This window comes from Phialemonium atrogriseum (genome assembly GCF_030411735.1).
Source record: "Phialemonium atrogriseum strain 8032-3 unplaced genomic scaffold QBC33scaffold_4, whole genome shotgun sequence".
Taxonomy (NCBI): domain Eukaryota; kingdom Fungi; phylum Ascomycota; class Sordariomycetes; order Cephalothecales; family Cephalothecaceae; genus Phialemonium; species Phialemonium atrogriseum.
The window spans coordinates 1,400,816-1,416,848 of record NW_026848141.1 but is presented as its reverse complement, the minus strand read 5'-3'; the positions used below and the strand labels follow the sequence as shown (position 1 = coordinate 1,416,848).

General features: G+C 54.1%; 4 protein-coding genes across 4 annotated transcripts; 2 read left to right on the top strand and 2 right to left on the bottom strand.

Annotated features, from left to right (window-relative positions):
* Position 1: 1 nt before the first annotated feature.
* On the bottom strand, positions 2-2,099 carry QBC33DRAFT_529076 (ATP-NAD kinase). The gene has a single exon (XM_060427111.1). The coding sequence runs from the start codon at positions 1,980-1,982 to the stop codon at positions 372-374; it is 1,611 nt and encodes a 536-aa protein (XP_060286936.1). The 5' UTR covers positions 1,983-2,099; the 3' UTR covers positions 2-371.
* A 581-nt stretch (positions 2,100-2,680) lies between these two features.
* QBC33DRAFT_445524 (acyltransferase-domain-containing protein) lies at positions 2,681-4,157 on the top strand (the record flags this gene model as incomplete). Its single annotated transcript, XM_060424334.1, has 4 exons — positions 2,681-2,874; positions 2,948-3,191; positions 3,263-3,711; positions 3,779-4,157. 4 exons carry the CDS (start codon positions 2,681-2,683, stop codon positions 4,155-4,157), a joined length of 1,266 nt encoding a protein of 421 aa, XP_060286935.1.
* A 932-nt stretch (positions 4,158-5,089) lies between these two features.
* Positions 5,090-7,335, top strand: QBC33DRAFT_280976 (Alpha/Beta hydrolase protein). The gene is made up of 3 exons (XM_060423238.1): positions 5,090-5,757; positions 5,817-5,972; positions 6,044-7,335. Exons 1-3 carry the CDS (start codon positions 5,247-5,249, stop codon positions 7,111-7,113), a joined length of 1,737 nt encoding a protein of 578 aa, XP_060286934.1. The 5' UTR covers positions 5,090-5,246; the 3' UTR covers positions 7,114-7,335.
* Positions 7,336-9,989: 2,654 nt separating this feature from the next.
* On the bottom strand, positions 9,990-12,029 carry QBC33DRAFT_556198 (uncharacterized protein; the record flags this gene model as incomplete). Its single annotated transcript, XM_060429702.1, has 2 exons — positions 9,990-11,899; positions 11,966-12,029. The coding sequence occupies 2 exons, from the start codon at positions 12,027-12,029 to the stop codon at positions 9,990-9,992; spliced, it is 1,974 nt and encodes a 657-aa protein (XP_060286933.1).
* Positions 12,030-16,033: the final 4,004 nt, after the last annotated feature.

Sequence of the window (16,033 nt, the reverse complement as noted above, 5' to 3'; positions counted from 1 at the left end):
CCGTAGGTATCTACTCAGAAAATTTTGACCGACGCTAAGAATAGCTAGGCTAGGCTTATCTAAGCCTAGCGTTGGCGATCTTGCCTGGCCTTTTTTCAACCTCAAATCCCCGAGGACAGGAAGCTGGCGTTGCAGACTGGCTGATCAATTGATCTAAAAGGCGTAAAGAGTGATTAAATCAAATGCAGTAAATCAGATATGTATGGGAAAGCAGATGGGCACCATCAGGAGAGACTTGTGCAGTTTGCACGACCGTGTTGGAGGCAGCCACGCGCCTAGATATAAAACTTCCCATCCATATATGCTTCAAGGGTATCGACCGCAAATATACATACACAACCCATATGCCAGCAATACAGCAGAATCCCCGCTTATTGCACCTCCCCAAAGGGATAGTTGAACTTGAGCAGCCCATTCAGCCCACCGACCCACGAGTCGTCGTCCTCGGCGATGCCATCGGCGCCGTCCCCGCCCTTCCCGGGTGCGCGTATCACGCACGGCACGCCGCCCTGCCAGGTGCCCGCGTCGCCGGTCCGGTGCAGCCTCTCGCCCTCGATTCGGATCTCCATGCCGATGCCGACGCCGGCCCTCCGCTTCCCGTCGATGCTGACGGGGAGCTCGCGGCCGCGGTTGCGCTTGCTGAGCCGGAGGACCACCTTGGTGTTGAGCGGCAGCACCAGCGGCCGGAAGCTCAGGCTCCGCGCGCTGATGGGCGTGATGAGCAGCGACTTGACGAGCGGGTGCACGATGGACCCGCCCGCGCTGAGGGAGTAGGCCGTTGACCCCGTGGGTGTGCTTATGATGATGCCGTCCGCCACCGCCTCCGTCAGGAACGCGTTGTTGACGTAGATGTCGATGATGGCGAGATGCGGGTGAGCACCGCGGTCGATCGAGACTTCGTTGATGGCGTGGATGGACTTGGGTTCTCTCTTGCCGGGGCTCGCCATGGGCTGCTGACCCAGGGGGGACCCTGGCCCGTCTATGGGCAACCGCAGGTCTGGATCCGCTGTCGAGGTCGGCATCACCTGCTCGTTGATGTTGACCCCGTTGCTGTCATAGATGCCGACCTTGAGTCGATGTCGCAGCAGGATCTTGGATGCCCGGGTGACGCCCATGCTCTTTCCACGGACGCTCTCCCAGCCGGCGAACTTCGAGGCCCCGTAGTCATCTTCTGTCGCTGTCCTTGACCGTCCAGTCGTCGCCGCAGCCTGCGTATGGGGTGCGACCAGGTCTTCGGCTGCGACATTGCTCCCACTCATGTACGCTTCCCGCCAGGCGCGCTTGTATTCCTCAAATCTCCATTCGCCTAAGAACCCCAGCGAGCCCATGCTGAATGACAGGATCGGCGGCACGCTGGACTCCATGGAGAAAAGACTCGCGGCGCGGAGGATTGTGCCGTCTCCTCCCAATGTTGTTACCAAGTCGACCTTCTTTGGAAATACCCCTCCGACTGTATGAGGCGCCGTGGTGTATACGGGGAACGGGAGCTGTTCGTGGACGCTCTCGGCTATGCGCTGCTCGAACACGAGGTTTAGGCCTGGGTAGTTGCTGTGTATGTGCTTCGCAAACTCGACGGCCGATACCGTCACGTGCGACGCATGCAACTTCGGCATCAGGAGGATGTTGCGCGGTGGTTGGGGCCATCGCAGCGAGAGGAGCGACGATGTAGGCGTTTGATCGTAGCTGGGGATGATGCGATCGGGGAGTGTCGCCACATCCAAGATCTGACTCCGTGATGCCGATAAGCAGAAGGGTCTCGACGGCATCGAAAAGCCCCGCCGCAGAGGACATGGGGAGCTGAGACGATGCCTAGAAGACCTTAGTCTATTCATGCTGGCCGGGGTTGTTGCTGTCGTGGAGCTCCCAAAGAGGGCGTAGTGCAAAGGTCGCGACCACGACATGCCGACATGATCAAACCTGTTGCAGATTTGGGGTCTGTAATACTGCCGGATACCATGGTTAGGGTATGGCCATCGTCGCATCGAGCGTGGGAAGAACCCTCCGGAAGTATTGTTGGCAGCAGGGTTGAGGCAGCAGGTTTCGAGTTCAGAGTTGGCGGGTTGAGCTTGGGGAAAATTACCTGCTGGAGGAGCCGATGTTAGCCAGGAAAGTTAAACCAACCAACCAATGAGCGGGCACCTATTCTTCCCCAAGTTATGTCATTCGAAGCACATGCCAATCGAAGCTTGTCTGGGGCACGTGGTGCAGTCATAGCGGGGCTGGTGCCCTTTTCTCTGTTGCCTGCCCGCGTGGCCCGCCCCGAGGTAGGGTTCAATGTAGATGATGCCTGCATCTTGGGGGGAAGAAACTATTCACTACAGCACTAAGATCGAACCCTGCTCTTTGTCCTCTTTGCTCTCCTTGCCCTCTTTGTTTATGGCGTCGTGGCTCTAGGATATGGTATGGATTCTGCCTACCCTGCCCTTCCAAAAAGGCCTACCGTGCAACGGTAGAAGCTCAGCCGCTTTCGTTCCCCTCGACAGCTCCAACCACACATAGGTACCTTGCTTGCGTGGCACAACAGCCCCCGAGGTCTGCCTGCCTGGGCCGCCTTTCCCTCTTACCTCTTGCGCTGTATCCACCGTTTATATACCCCCCATACAGCTCTGTCTCTCCTCTTCTAGACCCTTCGTCGTGCCACCAGCCCAAGATCCGGCATCTTCGGAGCACCGCCGCCACCATGGCTACCGAGCTCCGCCAGCGCACCACCCAGCGGGATTCTCCCGTCATTCCCGGCCCCAACCTCGGCGCCGGAGCAGCTGCCAGTATCCCGGCGAAAGATGCGCATCCTTCCGGGAAAGAGAAGCACGGCCGGCTGATCCAGGTGCTCAGAGGGGCGTCGTTCGGGATATACTTCATATCGTGCTGCATAGCGTAGGATTCCCCCCCCCGCGCCCCGGGAGTGCCCCCCGGAGCTCGAGAACGCTGCTGACTCGATGTGCGGCAGCATCCACATAACGCAGATCCTCGGCGCGCCGCTGTACTGGGTCAACCGCGATCTTTACGATACCTACATGACGTTGACGAAACAATCCTTCGGCCTGCTCGTCACGACCATGACGCACTGGTGGAGCCCGACCACGATCAGGATAAGCGGCGATGCGTCTGTGGCCGGGCAAATCAGGAAGACGAGTGACGGCCGGGTCGAGTTCGCCTTCCCGGAAAGGATGGTCATGATTGCGAATCATCAGGTGTGTTTCCGCCCTTTCCGGGCCCTGGCCGCGTCTGGAGGTACAATGGGACTAACTGGCCGCTGTTCCAGATTTACACGGACTGGCTCTACCTCTGGTGGGTGGGCTACGCAAACAACCCCCAGATGCACGGATATCTGTACATCATCCTGAAGGAGTCGCTCAAGTACCTCCCTGTGATCGGCCCCGGCATGATGTTCTACGGCTTCATATTCATGTCTCGCAAGATGTCCGTGGACCAGCCGCGGATGGCCCACCGCCTTGGCAAGCTCAAGACGCAACACACGGCCCCCAGCGGGAAGAAGTTCCTCAACCCCATGTGGTTGTTGCTGTTCCCGGAAGGAACAAATGCGTCGCAGAACGGGCGGGACAAGTCGGCCAAGTGGGCGGACAAAGTTGGCATCAAGGATACGCAGCACGTCCTGCTCCCGCGGAGCACTGGCATGTACTTTTGCCTCAGCGAACTGCAGGGCACAGTCGAGTACGTGTACGACTGCACGGTCGCATACGAGGGCATTCCGTAAGTTCTTGGTTATACGCAAATGCGAAAAAAGGTATCCTCTGCTAACACTGGCGTTCCCTCCCAGTCGCGGCAAGTTCGGCGAGCAGTACTTCTCCCTCTCGAGCACCTACTTCCAGGGCCGTCCGCCAAAGTCGGTCAACCTCTACTGGCGCCGCTTCCGCGTGGCCGACATCCCGCTCGACGACGCGACCTCCTTTGAGGTGTGGCTACGCGACAGGTGGTACGAGAAGGACGCGCTGCTGGAGCAGTACGTCTCCACCGGCCGGTTCCCGCCCAGCCCCGGCGAGGTCGTGCCCAAGGGCGAGGGGCCATTCGTCGAGACCGAGGTTCGCACCCAGTTCTGGTGGGAGTGGGTCCAGATCTTTGTTGTCCTGGGCGTCTTCGGTTTGTTTGCCAACGTGATCTGCAAGACGTGGGCGAGCGTGTCCCATGTTGTCTTCTGATGTCGCTTCCCCACGAAGCATCGCTCGCTCTCATCATTTTCCCTCTTCTCCTTTTATTACTTATTCTCGCTGGGGATGGGAGTACACGGGCGGTGACATGTTTTCCACGGGATTCCATCGGGGTCGATCTGGTCTGTTTTCCAAGGGAGTGCTTGAATGGGATGGACCCTGTTTCGGATGCGACGGTGTTGGTCTGGTTAAGATTAGGACGGCGTGCTTCTGGATACCTAGATTGGTAGCACTCGCAAGATTTGGAAGTGGTTATGACTGAACGCCAAGGAGATTCGCTTGCAAATGCGTGGGTTATGTAGGAGTCGGAACGGGAATTGTCGGCGATGGCCCACGTCCAATGATGAATCTTCACTCAAGTCTCATGGCGGCAGTTCCAATGGTGTCACATGGCTTCTGTGGAGGAGGTGCAAACAGGAGCACCGGCTGCCAGTGTTTCTGCCCGTCAACAGCTGGGACCGAGCCGTCGGGAACGGTTCCCAACCTTCAGGGGTGCATAAACAAACACCCGGCACGTCGACGTCAGAGCGGGATCAACCAAACCTTGTCTATTCAGCTTGGCCTCCAACTCCCTGGGCGAATCCGTCCAAGGCATCCCCACACTTTGCGCTGCCGCATCGTCCGCACAGCGCCACGAACGCCCCGACTGCCCGGACCCGGTGGAGAAGTTCTGCGTGCAGAGCCCGCCGCCCAACGGGACGATCCTGTGGTTCATCGCGTGCCACGCCGAGGACTGGTCGTGCGTCTACAAGTCAACGGCACGTAGCCACGCAGCTAGAAACTGCGTATGACACCACACGGTTTCGTCAACTTTTGACTTGTTGATATTCGGCGTTCAGGGAATTGTCTCCGGCTTGGTTTTTGCGATGAGTAATGCCCTTGCATTACGAGTTGTACAGAGTAAGCACATCACCGCCGCCGGAAATTTGGGTACTCCCTTATACGGCTATGATTGGCGCCATGCAGGAGGATATCAAAATAAAAGCTGGCCAGCCGGACGTCAACCCCTCGAACCGTCCCTTCTCCCAACCACTCGACTGCAGCTCTCGTAAAATTGTGCAGGAATTGTAGGCAACTAATATGACGAAGTCGTTGGTTCATGCTAGCATCGCGCTGCTGCTCTTCATCGGTGCCACGATTGCAGATCCCAAAGTTGTGGATTCAAGACACAACGTGACATACGAAGGACTCGATCGGAATGGAATCGAAGTTTTCCTCAACATTCCATATGGCCTGGACACGGGAGGCGCAAACCGTTTCAAGCCCCCGAGGCCGCATGTCCCCGTCGCCGGAAGAAGCATCAGTGCCAAATCCTACGGCCCCTCTTGTCCCCAGCAGCTCGGACAATGGGTTCCGCCCATCTCGCTGGGCAACATCACCGACATCTCCGAGGACTGCCTGAACCTGAACGTGGCGAGGCCGAGGCGCGCGTGTGCCAAGGGTCCGCTGCCTGTCCTGGTGTATATCCACGGCGGCAGCTTCTGGGCCGGCAACAACCACGATCCCACCATCTTGCCGGACGGAATGGTTCTCGAGTCCGTCCGGAATGGGCTGCCGGTTATTCATGTTGCGCTGAACTACCGCCTGGGCTGTAAGGAGGTCCCGAATCCCTTCCATGTTCGAGACAACGGTTGCTGATCCTGATTCCAGTTTTCGGGTTTGCGCAGTCCGATGCCCTCAGGTCCGAGGGTTCGGAAAACGCTGGTCTGAGAGACCAGCGACTTGCTATCGAGTGGGTGAGGGACAATATCGAACACTTCGGCGGTGATCCGGAGAGAATCACTATTTTCGGCCAGTCTTCGGGAGGTACGGTTTGCTTCACTGGCCTAAACTCTGTTCCCCGAGTCTGGGTCTCCTTGTTTCTGACAAGAAATCAGGCCTGTCCGTCGGCATGCAGATCATGGCTTATGGTGCCAGCAAGCCGGTGCCCTTCCAGCAAGGAATATGCCAGAGCCAAGCTCTTGAGCCTGGCATTACGGGGAATTTTACTATTGATGCCATGGGGGCCCTGGTCGACTATATTGGTTGCAATGCGACTGGCCTGCACTCGGAGGCAACAGTTGCCTGCCTGAGGGGCTTCGACATGGAGACCCTCCTCGACGCGTCGTTGGCCACGTATCAGTCCGACATCGTCCACAACATCGGCGACATCTGGCTCCCCGTCGTCGACGGCGATTTCCTCCCCGCCGCCCCCTCACAGCTGATAGAGGCCGGCCGGTTCGCCAACGTGACGACCATGATCGGGTGGTGCGACGACGACGTGACCTTCTTCACCGACTTCGACATCAAGACCCCAGACGACACCTACAACTTCATCTCTTCCTACGTCCCGGGCTTGACCCGCGAGAACATCAACGGGCTCCTCTCGCTCTACCCGGCCTCCGACTTCCCGGCAGACGAGTCAGCATCCCTATCTAGCGAGTTCTACCGCTCGGCGCGGATCTTCCGCGACATCCTCATGACCTGCCAGCCGATGTGGTACGGCGAGCACCTCGCCCGGGCCGGCAACGACGTCTACCTGTACGACTGGAACCAGACGATCCTGGACCCCATCCTGGCGCACCTCTACAACCAGTCCGGCCTGGGCGCCATCCACACGTCCGAGTTCGCCTACGTCTTCGGCAACCTCTCGCACTACGACACGGCCGGATACCCGTTCGACCCCGCGCCCGAGGACTACGCGCTCAGGGACCGGGGCTCGCGGTCGTGGTCCACGTTCGCCGGCGTCGGGAGGCCCGGGCTGGAGGGCCACGACACGTTCAGGGGCTTCGAGCCAGCATTCTCCGGGGACCGGGACGAGGTCGGCATCTTCGTCGCGGGGGGGCCGGACGAGGGGTTGTCTGCTATTGACGGGCCGCGTGCGAAGAAGGCTCTGCGTGTCCAGAGGTTGAGGGAGAGATGCGCGTTTATCAACTCTCCTGAGATTATCGAGCAGTTGAGATATTAGTGTTGGTTGTCTTGGATTCGGGAATCTGGCAAGGTGTGATTATGTGATACTTGTGGACTTGTTAGGTCACGCCTAACTGTAGGCGTTGTTTATACAAAGTAGAGGACGGGATCCAACTTTGTATAGTTAGTTCGCGTATCAGACCCTGCTGGGGCAAGCTCCCGAGGACGTGGCGTGGTTGGTTTGCATGGGACTGCCCAGTAGGTGTTGTGTAAGTGCAAGGAAGGTCGGTGATTTTGATTAGACTAGATTTTCTAGAGTGTTAGGGAGACTGCCTCGACTTTAATTTTCACTGATTGTCATCTTACATAGCTCTATTGAAGCGACAACTATCTACACCATGATTATGATGTGAGATACTCGATATTTGAGATCTGATAATCCGATATCCTCGTCTCACCCCGAGCGTGCCATGTCGACTTATGACTTCGCCACCAGGCCACCTCAATCTGGTGCGTCGACAATGGCTAGTTTTGATTCTGGGGTGACAACCAAGATATCCAAACAAAGCATGATATTGGGACTATCAGGTGTGTAGGTGAGACTGATGCTAGTGGCGGCGGCACATCTTGAGTTTGCATGGAGGTTTTTATAGTTGTAGAACCCTAGGTGAGGAGAGACAGGTGAGTGTACTAATAATAACAGGAAGCTGGTTAGTCGCTGAAGCTAGAATAATTGAACCAATGCGATATGTAGATTCTAGGTTTAGGAACCAATGGGGTAATTTACAGCCGTAGCTGAGGTTAGGTAGTTACCTGCTGTCTAATCCCCCGAAGCCTTGCATTTATAGATGAAGCTAATGCAATCTTAGCAACGACAACAGCCGCCTTGCTAGCTCAATCGGTAGAGCGTGAGACTCTTAATCTCAAGGTTGTGGGTTCGACCCCCACGTAGGGCTCAATTCCCTTCGGTTGTTATAATTTTTTTATTTTTTTTCTTCTTCCCCCCCTTTTTGTTTTCATGCTGCCTTCCTCTTGGCCTTTTACTTTCTTTCTAAGAATGCCTGATTTGAATGCCTCTAGGATAGAAATGTTTTGTCTTACTTCTGTTTTGTCACACGAATCAAGAGGCGTGGGGAGAGAGAATGGAACTTGGATCCACGGCTTCGAATATACTTCTACGCAAACCATAGGGATCCAACAGGAGTTCCTCTAGTCTGGAGTCAGAGGTATGCAATCCTGGCTTACGAATGTTACTATTTCCCCCGTACTTGATAACCTCTTTACAAGCAAGCAAGACACACGACAGACACCGCCAACTTAGAACTCCATCATCCGTCAGAATAACCAACTCCAGCTTCGCTATTGCAGTCCTTGGAATTATCATGTGGTTGATCAGGGCCACGTTCCTCCACTTCTGGTTCACTGTGTCCAGGATCAACAGGCTATATGACATCTTGTTTTCCAGATTGCGGACATACTCTGTGGTCGCCTAGTTGTCTGGCGACCTCACAGACACGAGATATCCGAGTCCCCAGCCGTGGTGCCTAGAGAAGGGCTGCACGCCGCCAGAGAAGAGGTGCTTGCGCGCAAAGGCACTCTAGGCCCCGGGAAGCCTAGAAGATCCAACAGAAATGTACCGATTCCCTGATACTTTTCCCTATTTTCAAAGAAACTGCTCACAGATGATCCTCTTTTATGTGGAAACAGGGGTCCGAAGACAAACCATGACCATGAAAACGCCATGCTTCATGCCAGAAGCCAGCGGGCCAAGAGAGACACGCCAGGGGCTGTGTCTGCAACAAGCGAAAGTCGACAGTCACGGAAAGAAAAACAATCGCAAGAAAATAAGCCGTCAATGTCCTCGGGGACAAATTGAATAGAGCAAAAGTGGTTCGACCCGACGCTGTGGGACACTTCAGTCTGTCCTGCTTCGTCCAGCATTTCTGAAAGCGTCACTCTGGTCGAGATGCCAGGATGCCGAGAAACGCTTCAGTCCCGGCAGATCTTGATGTGCTTGCTGCACTTGACCGAACCGCGAGCTTCGCCCTGCGCGATGAGGCCCATAACGGCTTCAACAAGCTCGTTTGCATCCACCGTGTATTCGTCCGACACGAGGTGTGTGTTTTTGACCGTCAGCGTCAGCGTCGACGCCGGCGTCTGCACAAGCATGTTGCGGCCGTCATGGAATTTACCAACAGTGGGAAAATATACAAAGACCAGGTCAACCTCGTTCGTTGCGCCCTAGAAGATAGTAGTTAGCAAGCAGGAACATGTTCGACTACTACTAATAAGCAAGGGTTGGTATAATTACCCGTCCAACTGCAGCCGCCCCGAACTTGCCAACTTTGTAGAGATCGATACTGTCGGAGCCCCGGAGCCAGGAAGGACCGGTCAAGGCCTTGGTGACGCCGGCCTCGTGCTCGCCCAACCATTTCTCCAGCTTCTGGAGGGTTGAGCGTGACATTGTCGTAGTCGAGTGGCAAAACGTCTCGGGGGTCTGATGAGGAAGAAGATGTGAAGGCAGAGCTCGAGATCGTCTTCCGTTTGGTAATTGCAGTCAAGTCTTTGCTGTGTTGGTGTTGGTATCTTGCAGGGGTGGCGATGCGTTTTGTGCCCTTTTTCTGTCTGGCTTGTGTTGTTGACTGGGAAAGGGGGAGAGAGACAGGGAGAGAGAGGTGCTCTGAGCTATTACTTATACCACATTTGCCTCTTGTCTTTACCAGCAGTGCAACTTCAACAGGACAATCCATTTGTCCAATGCCAGTCATGCTTATGTTTGTTTGCACCTGCGTGGACCCCCTACACTTCGGAAAGGGGCAAGCGACTGAATGAATGCACTGTTGATTGGTTTGATAATTAGAGGCGAGGGAGGAGGACTGTGAGTCTTAACATGTTTGTCCTTTTAAGCGCATGGCACACACGCACTGGCACACCTTACCACCGCTGCAGCATCTGAACCGCCTCCCTTACGGCACCTTCGCAACGTCCATCCCACACAGCCACAGTGTGAAGCAGCCCCACAACATCCCCAAGCACCGCAGACTGAATGCTCACCGCCTCGTCTAGCGGCACAAACTCGCGCGGAATCCAGTAGCCGTCGTCCCCGACTATCGCTGGTGCTGCCTCCGCCGCCGCCTCCGCTGCCGCCTCCGCTGCCGCCGCTGCCGCCGCCGCGCCGTGCCAGGCAAAAGAGGAAGCAGGCGTCCCCGCCTGCATCTCCGCCAGAAAGCCAGCCAGGGACAAGGTCTTGGTCTCGCTTAGCCCGTATGGCAGCCAGGCTCGCTCGCCGACTGACATGGAGGCTACCAAGCGCGGCCCCACCTGGTGGTACATGACGAGAGGGAGGGGCGACCGGCAATACCCCGGGCAGACCTTGGTGTGTTCCCAGTCCAGGAGGGCGGTGACGGCTCCTGTGGTCGGGTGGACCATTATGTTGTCGGCGTGCAGGTCGGTGTGGTAGACGTGGGGCCTGAAATACCCGGCCCTGTCGGTGGCATCGGTAGCAGTAGCATGGGCAACACCGGTATTGGCACCATTGCTGTTGGGAGGAGGGACCTGAAAAATCTGAGGACACCGCTGGGCAAGTAGGACGACCAAGTCTCGGGCCAGGTCGATGCGTTGTTGCATGTTTGAAGGGAGGAGGACTGGCTGTATGGGACTGGGAGTGCCGTCCTTGATGGGAGTTGGAGGTGCTAGAAGAATGGGTAGACTTGGGGCTGAAGGTAGTGACGGAGTTGGCAACGAACGGTTCACTTCGGCAACGTTGATCATCTTCATCATGCCATCGCAATCCTCCGAGTCCGGCGGCGTAATACACACCTCACCACTGCTGCTGCTGCTGCTGCTGCTGGGCTCCGAGTCAAACTCCGACTTCGACTTGGGGGATAAGTCCATGTCTGGCATCAGTTCTTGGCATGGATTGCCGCCTTGGACCATGGCCGGGATGATATCCGGTACCCACGCATCAATTAGACCATGCAGATAGGCAAGCGGGCCTGCAAATGGGCCCCGGTCCAGCTTGGAACGGCGGTACGGCCCAGCAGAGAAGTGCAGGTTGGCAATCGGCCCGATAAGGTAGCCGCCGTCTCCTTCCCAATCGTAGTAGAGGCTCCCGATGCGGTCAAACGAGATGCCTTGCAACTTCTCGACGTAGCTCTGAACTTGGCGGAGGGTTGGAACCATGAAGGCCGCATACTCCTTTTGAATAAGCCTGTCTTCCATCCGCAACTCGGTGTCCTGCCACTCCTGGACAGTCGTGCCCAGCATATATTCCATAAAAATGGCTTCGAGGCCGAGAGGGTTTGCACCGCTCGAATCAAACCAGATGATGGCCGGGGCTGGGATGCCAACAATGTCGCGTACAAAGAGGGTTGTGGCTACCTCGCTCTCAACCTTGAAGTACGGGTCCATAGGCATGCTGAGCTTGAGGATCAGGCAGTTGGGCAGCCCATGGTCTCCTTGCTTGGGTGTGCCTCTGGCCAGACACTCATCCTTGCCAGCACTATCAGTTTCCTCAAATGTGGTCTCGAATGTCGTGTCAGATGTGGTGGTCGAGAAGTCAAGCTTGAAGTTATTGTTATAGACACCGGCTCCAAGTAGTGTCAGTTTGTAGTTCCGTGGCAAGCCAGAAATCAGACCCTCGTCTAGATAGAAATCAACGAGCTGTCTGGCATGCGCAACAGTCGGCCCGCTGTAGGGAACCCAATCAAGGTCCCATTTACAAAGGTCCTGGTCCCAGTCCCAGCTCACCCAGCGGTCTTGTTCCTTGGCGACTTGTTCGGCCTTGCGAGGGGATGACGGCTGGAGTCGGTAGGGGAGTAGGCGGGAATGACGCGCGTGAAGTCCTACAGGAGCATCATGTTAACAAATGACAATCAAGCTAACGCTTCAAGGGACATCCTCAACCATACCAGTAGTCTCAAAGACAGGCTTCACCTCAGGCCCTACCTCAGGTTCAAGGTGGCCGCTCGTCATGGTGGATGATCAAGCACAAGCTCTGTGAGAAGGTATCGCGGGCAAACGCAATGGCAAGTAACAAGACCAAGGGCGCGAGCACAACCGGGATGAGGCGGAATGTTTCTGTGATTGTGGCAGGCAGTGACGGCGAGTAGAGATGGCAGGTAGAGACGGCGAGTAGAGGGAAAAACTCTGACAGATTTGGCTGATTTTAAGTGTATCATAGTGAAGTGCCTTGGTGCCTAGACACTGGAAGGTGAAGACAAACAGTGACAGTGAATCTGGTTAGTCATTACAAGGAAAAGTGGTCTTTATTGCAGGAGTTTGCCTCAACACAAGTGCTTGAAATCCTCATGACACATCATAGCTGTCCAACCCAAACTGATATTGGTTTTGCTCAGTATCTTGGCAGCCATGTCTCAGCCTTAAGTAGTCCATTGGAAATCTAGTTCTAAACACAAGAATACAAATTGCTAATATATCCTCCACTCAAGTCCTCGGATAAATCATCTGAACTAAAGCCCAGAATGGGGAAATGGTGATTGGGGAAAAAGAAAAGGAAAAAAAATAAATAAAGTGAATTGGGATAGCCAGGAATCGAACCTGGGTTATATCGGCCACAACGATATGTACTGACCACTATACTACCATCCCCGATAATAGAATTCTCTGAAACATTTACCATATAAAGACATTGTGGGTGTAGCTTAGTCAGTCAAAGCAAGTGTCTAGGATCCGCCCAAAATAACAACTACCTCCTCACTGCCATACCTAGCTCTTCACTCTATACTGGCATATATATCTCTAAGCTACGAAATACATATGCCACAAAGGCCAACTAGCAAGATCTAGCTTGCCGTTTCGCCTTAAGGTAGAGAGTCAAGCCAGAGACACTCTGTGAAAGAACAATGATTTACTAGGTAGCATAAACCAATGTAAGATGCGTATGGCATCGAAATGCATCCCTATACCCTAACCTTGCCATTGTCTAGAACCTATCTACTTATCTGCTACATCTGCCATTGCATGTCGCCAAGGAAGCCCGTTGCCGCATCTGCATAGCAACTTACCCAGGTTGCCATAGTAATCAAAACTCCAATTTGAAAGAAGGTAAGTCGCAAGAGACAACGTCGAAACTAAAATAACACAGCAATAGTTGGAAAAAGAAGTTGGAAAAAGAAGTTGGAAAAAGAAGTTGGAAAAATACAGCTCCTTACAAAAAAGCCATATGTAGCTGCCTCTCCCTGTTCGCCCTGGAAAAAACATTCACAGGAGGGAATAGAGCCAACAGCTGCGAGCATATTTAAAAAAAAACAAAGAAAGAAAGAAACAAGGACAAAAAAAGACAACGACCGAAGGGAATTGAGCCCTACGTGGGGGTCGAACCCACAACCTTGAGATTAAGAGTCTCACGCTCTACCGATTGAGCTAGCAAGGCGGCTGTTGTTGTTGAATAAACCACGCGCATTATTAGTCTATAAACCATAACTGTGTGACCCCCACTCACCGGCCATTTATCTAACACTTGCACATATTCCTTACAAAATGAGAGATGAGCCACTTAACCCTACGCTCTTACTAAATCTATTCATTTCTGCAAGCTGCAATTCTAGACTCTAGAGCGACTGACTTCTTCTTAATAACCCAATCACACCAAAGTCGCCCAACCACCGTGTTGGAATATCTCATGATCCGAGCTAACTCTAACCAACTAACAAGTGTCTATGCGTCCCTACATTATGTATTGTATGTAGGTATGTACATGTACAATGCATACATAAATATCTCGTAAACCGTCACTTTCCTTTCCTGTCCTTTCCACAAGGCTGTCAACCCGCTCCGCAGTTTAACCATGGCGATCACTTGGACACTTCTACTCCCTGAAAGTCTCGACGCGTTTTACATTCAACGTCACCACCGTGCATCATCACCGTCGGTTCTCCAAACCCCTTTCCAAGATGACTTCCACCAATGATGATGGCACTAGTCTGCGTCTACTTCGTCGGCTTGCAAGTCCTGCCTCATCGTTGTTTTACCTTACCAAGGTAGGGAAAAGAGGAAGGACAACAAAAAGGAGGGAAAGAAAAGGGACAATGACCAGGTCGGTTCAACCGATTAAATCGGATTTATCGCTTGCATCTTCTTCCAATAGGCGATGTGGACACGGACAACAGAGGCTTAACTGCTCTGTATCGCATTCAAGACTACCTCAATAGTCACCCCCTACACATTTTTCTGACCAAGTCTGTATAAGTCGCAGAACCTGAGCAGCTGCCGCTTTAACCTCAGTAGGGGGTGAAGCGCAGTGAGCACCACCTGAGCTGGACGAGTTCAACGGTCGACTTGGTTTCGGGCACCCGGTTGCAGTTGCTAGTTATTTAGCGTTTGTAAGTCTGCGGAGACGTTGAACTTACACCCTAATAGTGGCGCTGCGTTGCGTGGAAGTGCATTCATCTTCATCGTCCTTGTATATTCCTGATCAGTAGTGCTATGTCGTCCACCATGGGCTTCGAGCAGGAACCAGGCTTCTTCCAAAGCTTGGAGCTTCTTCCTGATGGCACCATTATCATCGACGATCAGCTATACGGCGACCATATCATTACCGAGCACATGAGCCTGTACTACGTCTATAGCCAGCGTCAAGTGCCCAATTTGCAAGGAGTTTGCCTCTATCCCCATCACCGTGATACGCCGCTGGTTAAGTCACATAGGCCCGGTTTTTGAGGGTCTCATGTCTGTACGAGGGTCTTATTATCATTGCCTTTTAGTCTTAGGGATCGACTAATAATTATATGGCAGAGATATGGGGATATAAAGACTGCTCAGGTACCCAGTCAATAGCTGAAAAACGGCCGGTCAATAAAACAGCCAAAGAGAGAACCCCTTTCGTACTTTTAAGACTCGTCCCCGATAGAGTATCTAGATCCGTTCTCGGGGAAAGCTGAATGGATCATATGATGCGGATATAGTTGGCCTTTCCCCGATGGAAGAGTGTCTACCCGCGTCAAACCTGAAGCACATGATGTGGTTGCCGACATACAGTCACCTACGTTTCACGGCACGCAGCGCGTCGGATTCCAATTGCCAAGGTTGCGGCAAGCCCCTAGTATATAGCCGTCACAGAGCGGCTCACGCGGACCGCCCCGCCTCTGTACGGGCGTCCGTCCCCGGCGCCCCGGGACATGGCGAGGTTCGCGATGCGGGCCCTCGGTCTCGCCCCGGCCTGCGAAACGACCGTCCTGGCCAAGCTGTTGGCAGACCTAAGGATGCGACTGAGGCTGCACTGGGCGGTAGGGGCGGCTTGTCTGGCGGGACGACTATAGCGCTGACAGTGACCTTCACAATGCGCTTGTGCTGGCTGGCCTTAGGCTGTAGATGTATGGGCCTGGCGACGAAATCTACCTGGGCAAGCTTAACGCTATGCTTGGCGCGAATAGGTGCTGGTTATGTGAGCCCTGATGAGGCGGACATGTATTAGGGCGTGTACTTTATCAGGTTGGTATGGCTCTTGTTAGACCTTTTTTTTCCTCTTCTTTCTTTCGGTCACTTTGGCAAAACCATCCACTGCGCGCATTTCTAGGACGCTGTCTTGGCGTGACTGGCCTTGCGCATTGCCAAGTATACCAAGGGTCCCAAGGGATTATGTGCTCATCCATACATAGGTGGGTATCCCTTTGGTCTTGTTCTTCAAGAGTAGATTGTCCCAATAACACCTGAGTTATACACGTGTAGTTGGGAAACTGGGAACATCGATATTATGGGACGGATGACATAAGAGTAGAGTTGTTTTTGACAAACAGGCCATGGCTGCCATAGAAACCGTGGCAAGAGACTGTGGAATGATCGGCCACTGCGCCCTCCTGCAAGGGTGGTATGTCTCAGACATCCGTGGTCGATTGGAAGTCGAATGCCGCAGCAGGTCTCCACATCTGCGGCGAGGCCTATACGTTGTGGCATTACGTGGTCCACATCATTACGTGGTCCACATTGGTGGACGTCGTGAAACATGGAAACCGCCCCCT

Bases quoted from the DNA above. Each gene is read 5' to 3' on its own strand.
- QBC33DRAFT_529076 (XM_060427111.1), bottom strand. From the start codon at position 1,982: ATGCGACGATGGCCATACCCTAACCATGGTATCCGGCAGTATTACAGA.
- QBC33DRAFT_280976 (XM_060423238.1), top strand. From the start codon at position 5,247: ATGACGAAGTCGTTGGTTCATGCTAGCATCGCGCTGCTGCTCTTCATC. The intron at 5,758-5,816 runs GTAAGGAGGTCC...TCCTGATTCCAG, and splicing joins GCTGAACTACCGCCTGGGCT to TTTTCGGGTTTGCGCAGTCC. The intron at 5,973-6,043 runs GTACGGTTTGCT...ACAAGAAATCAG, and splicing joins TTTCGGCCAGTCTTCGGGAG to GCCTGTCCGTCGGCATGCAG.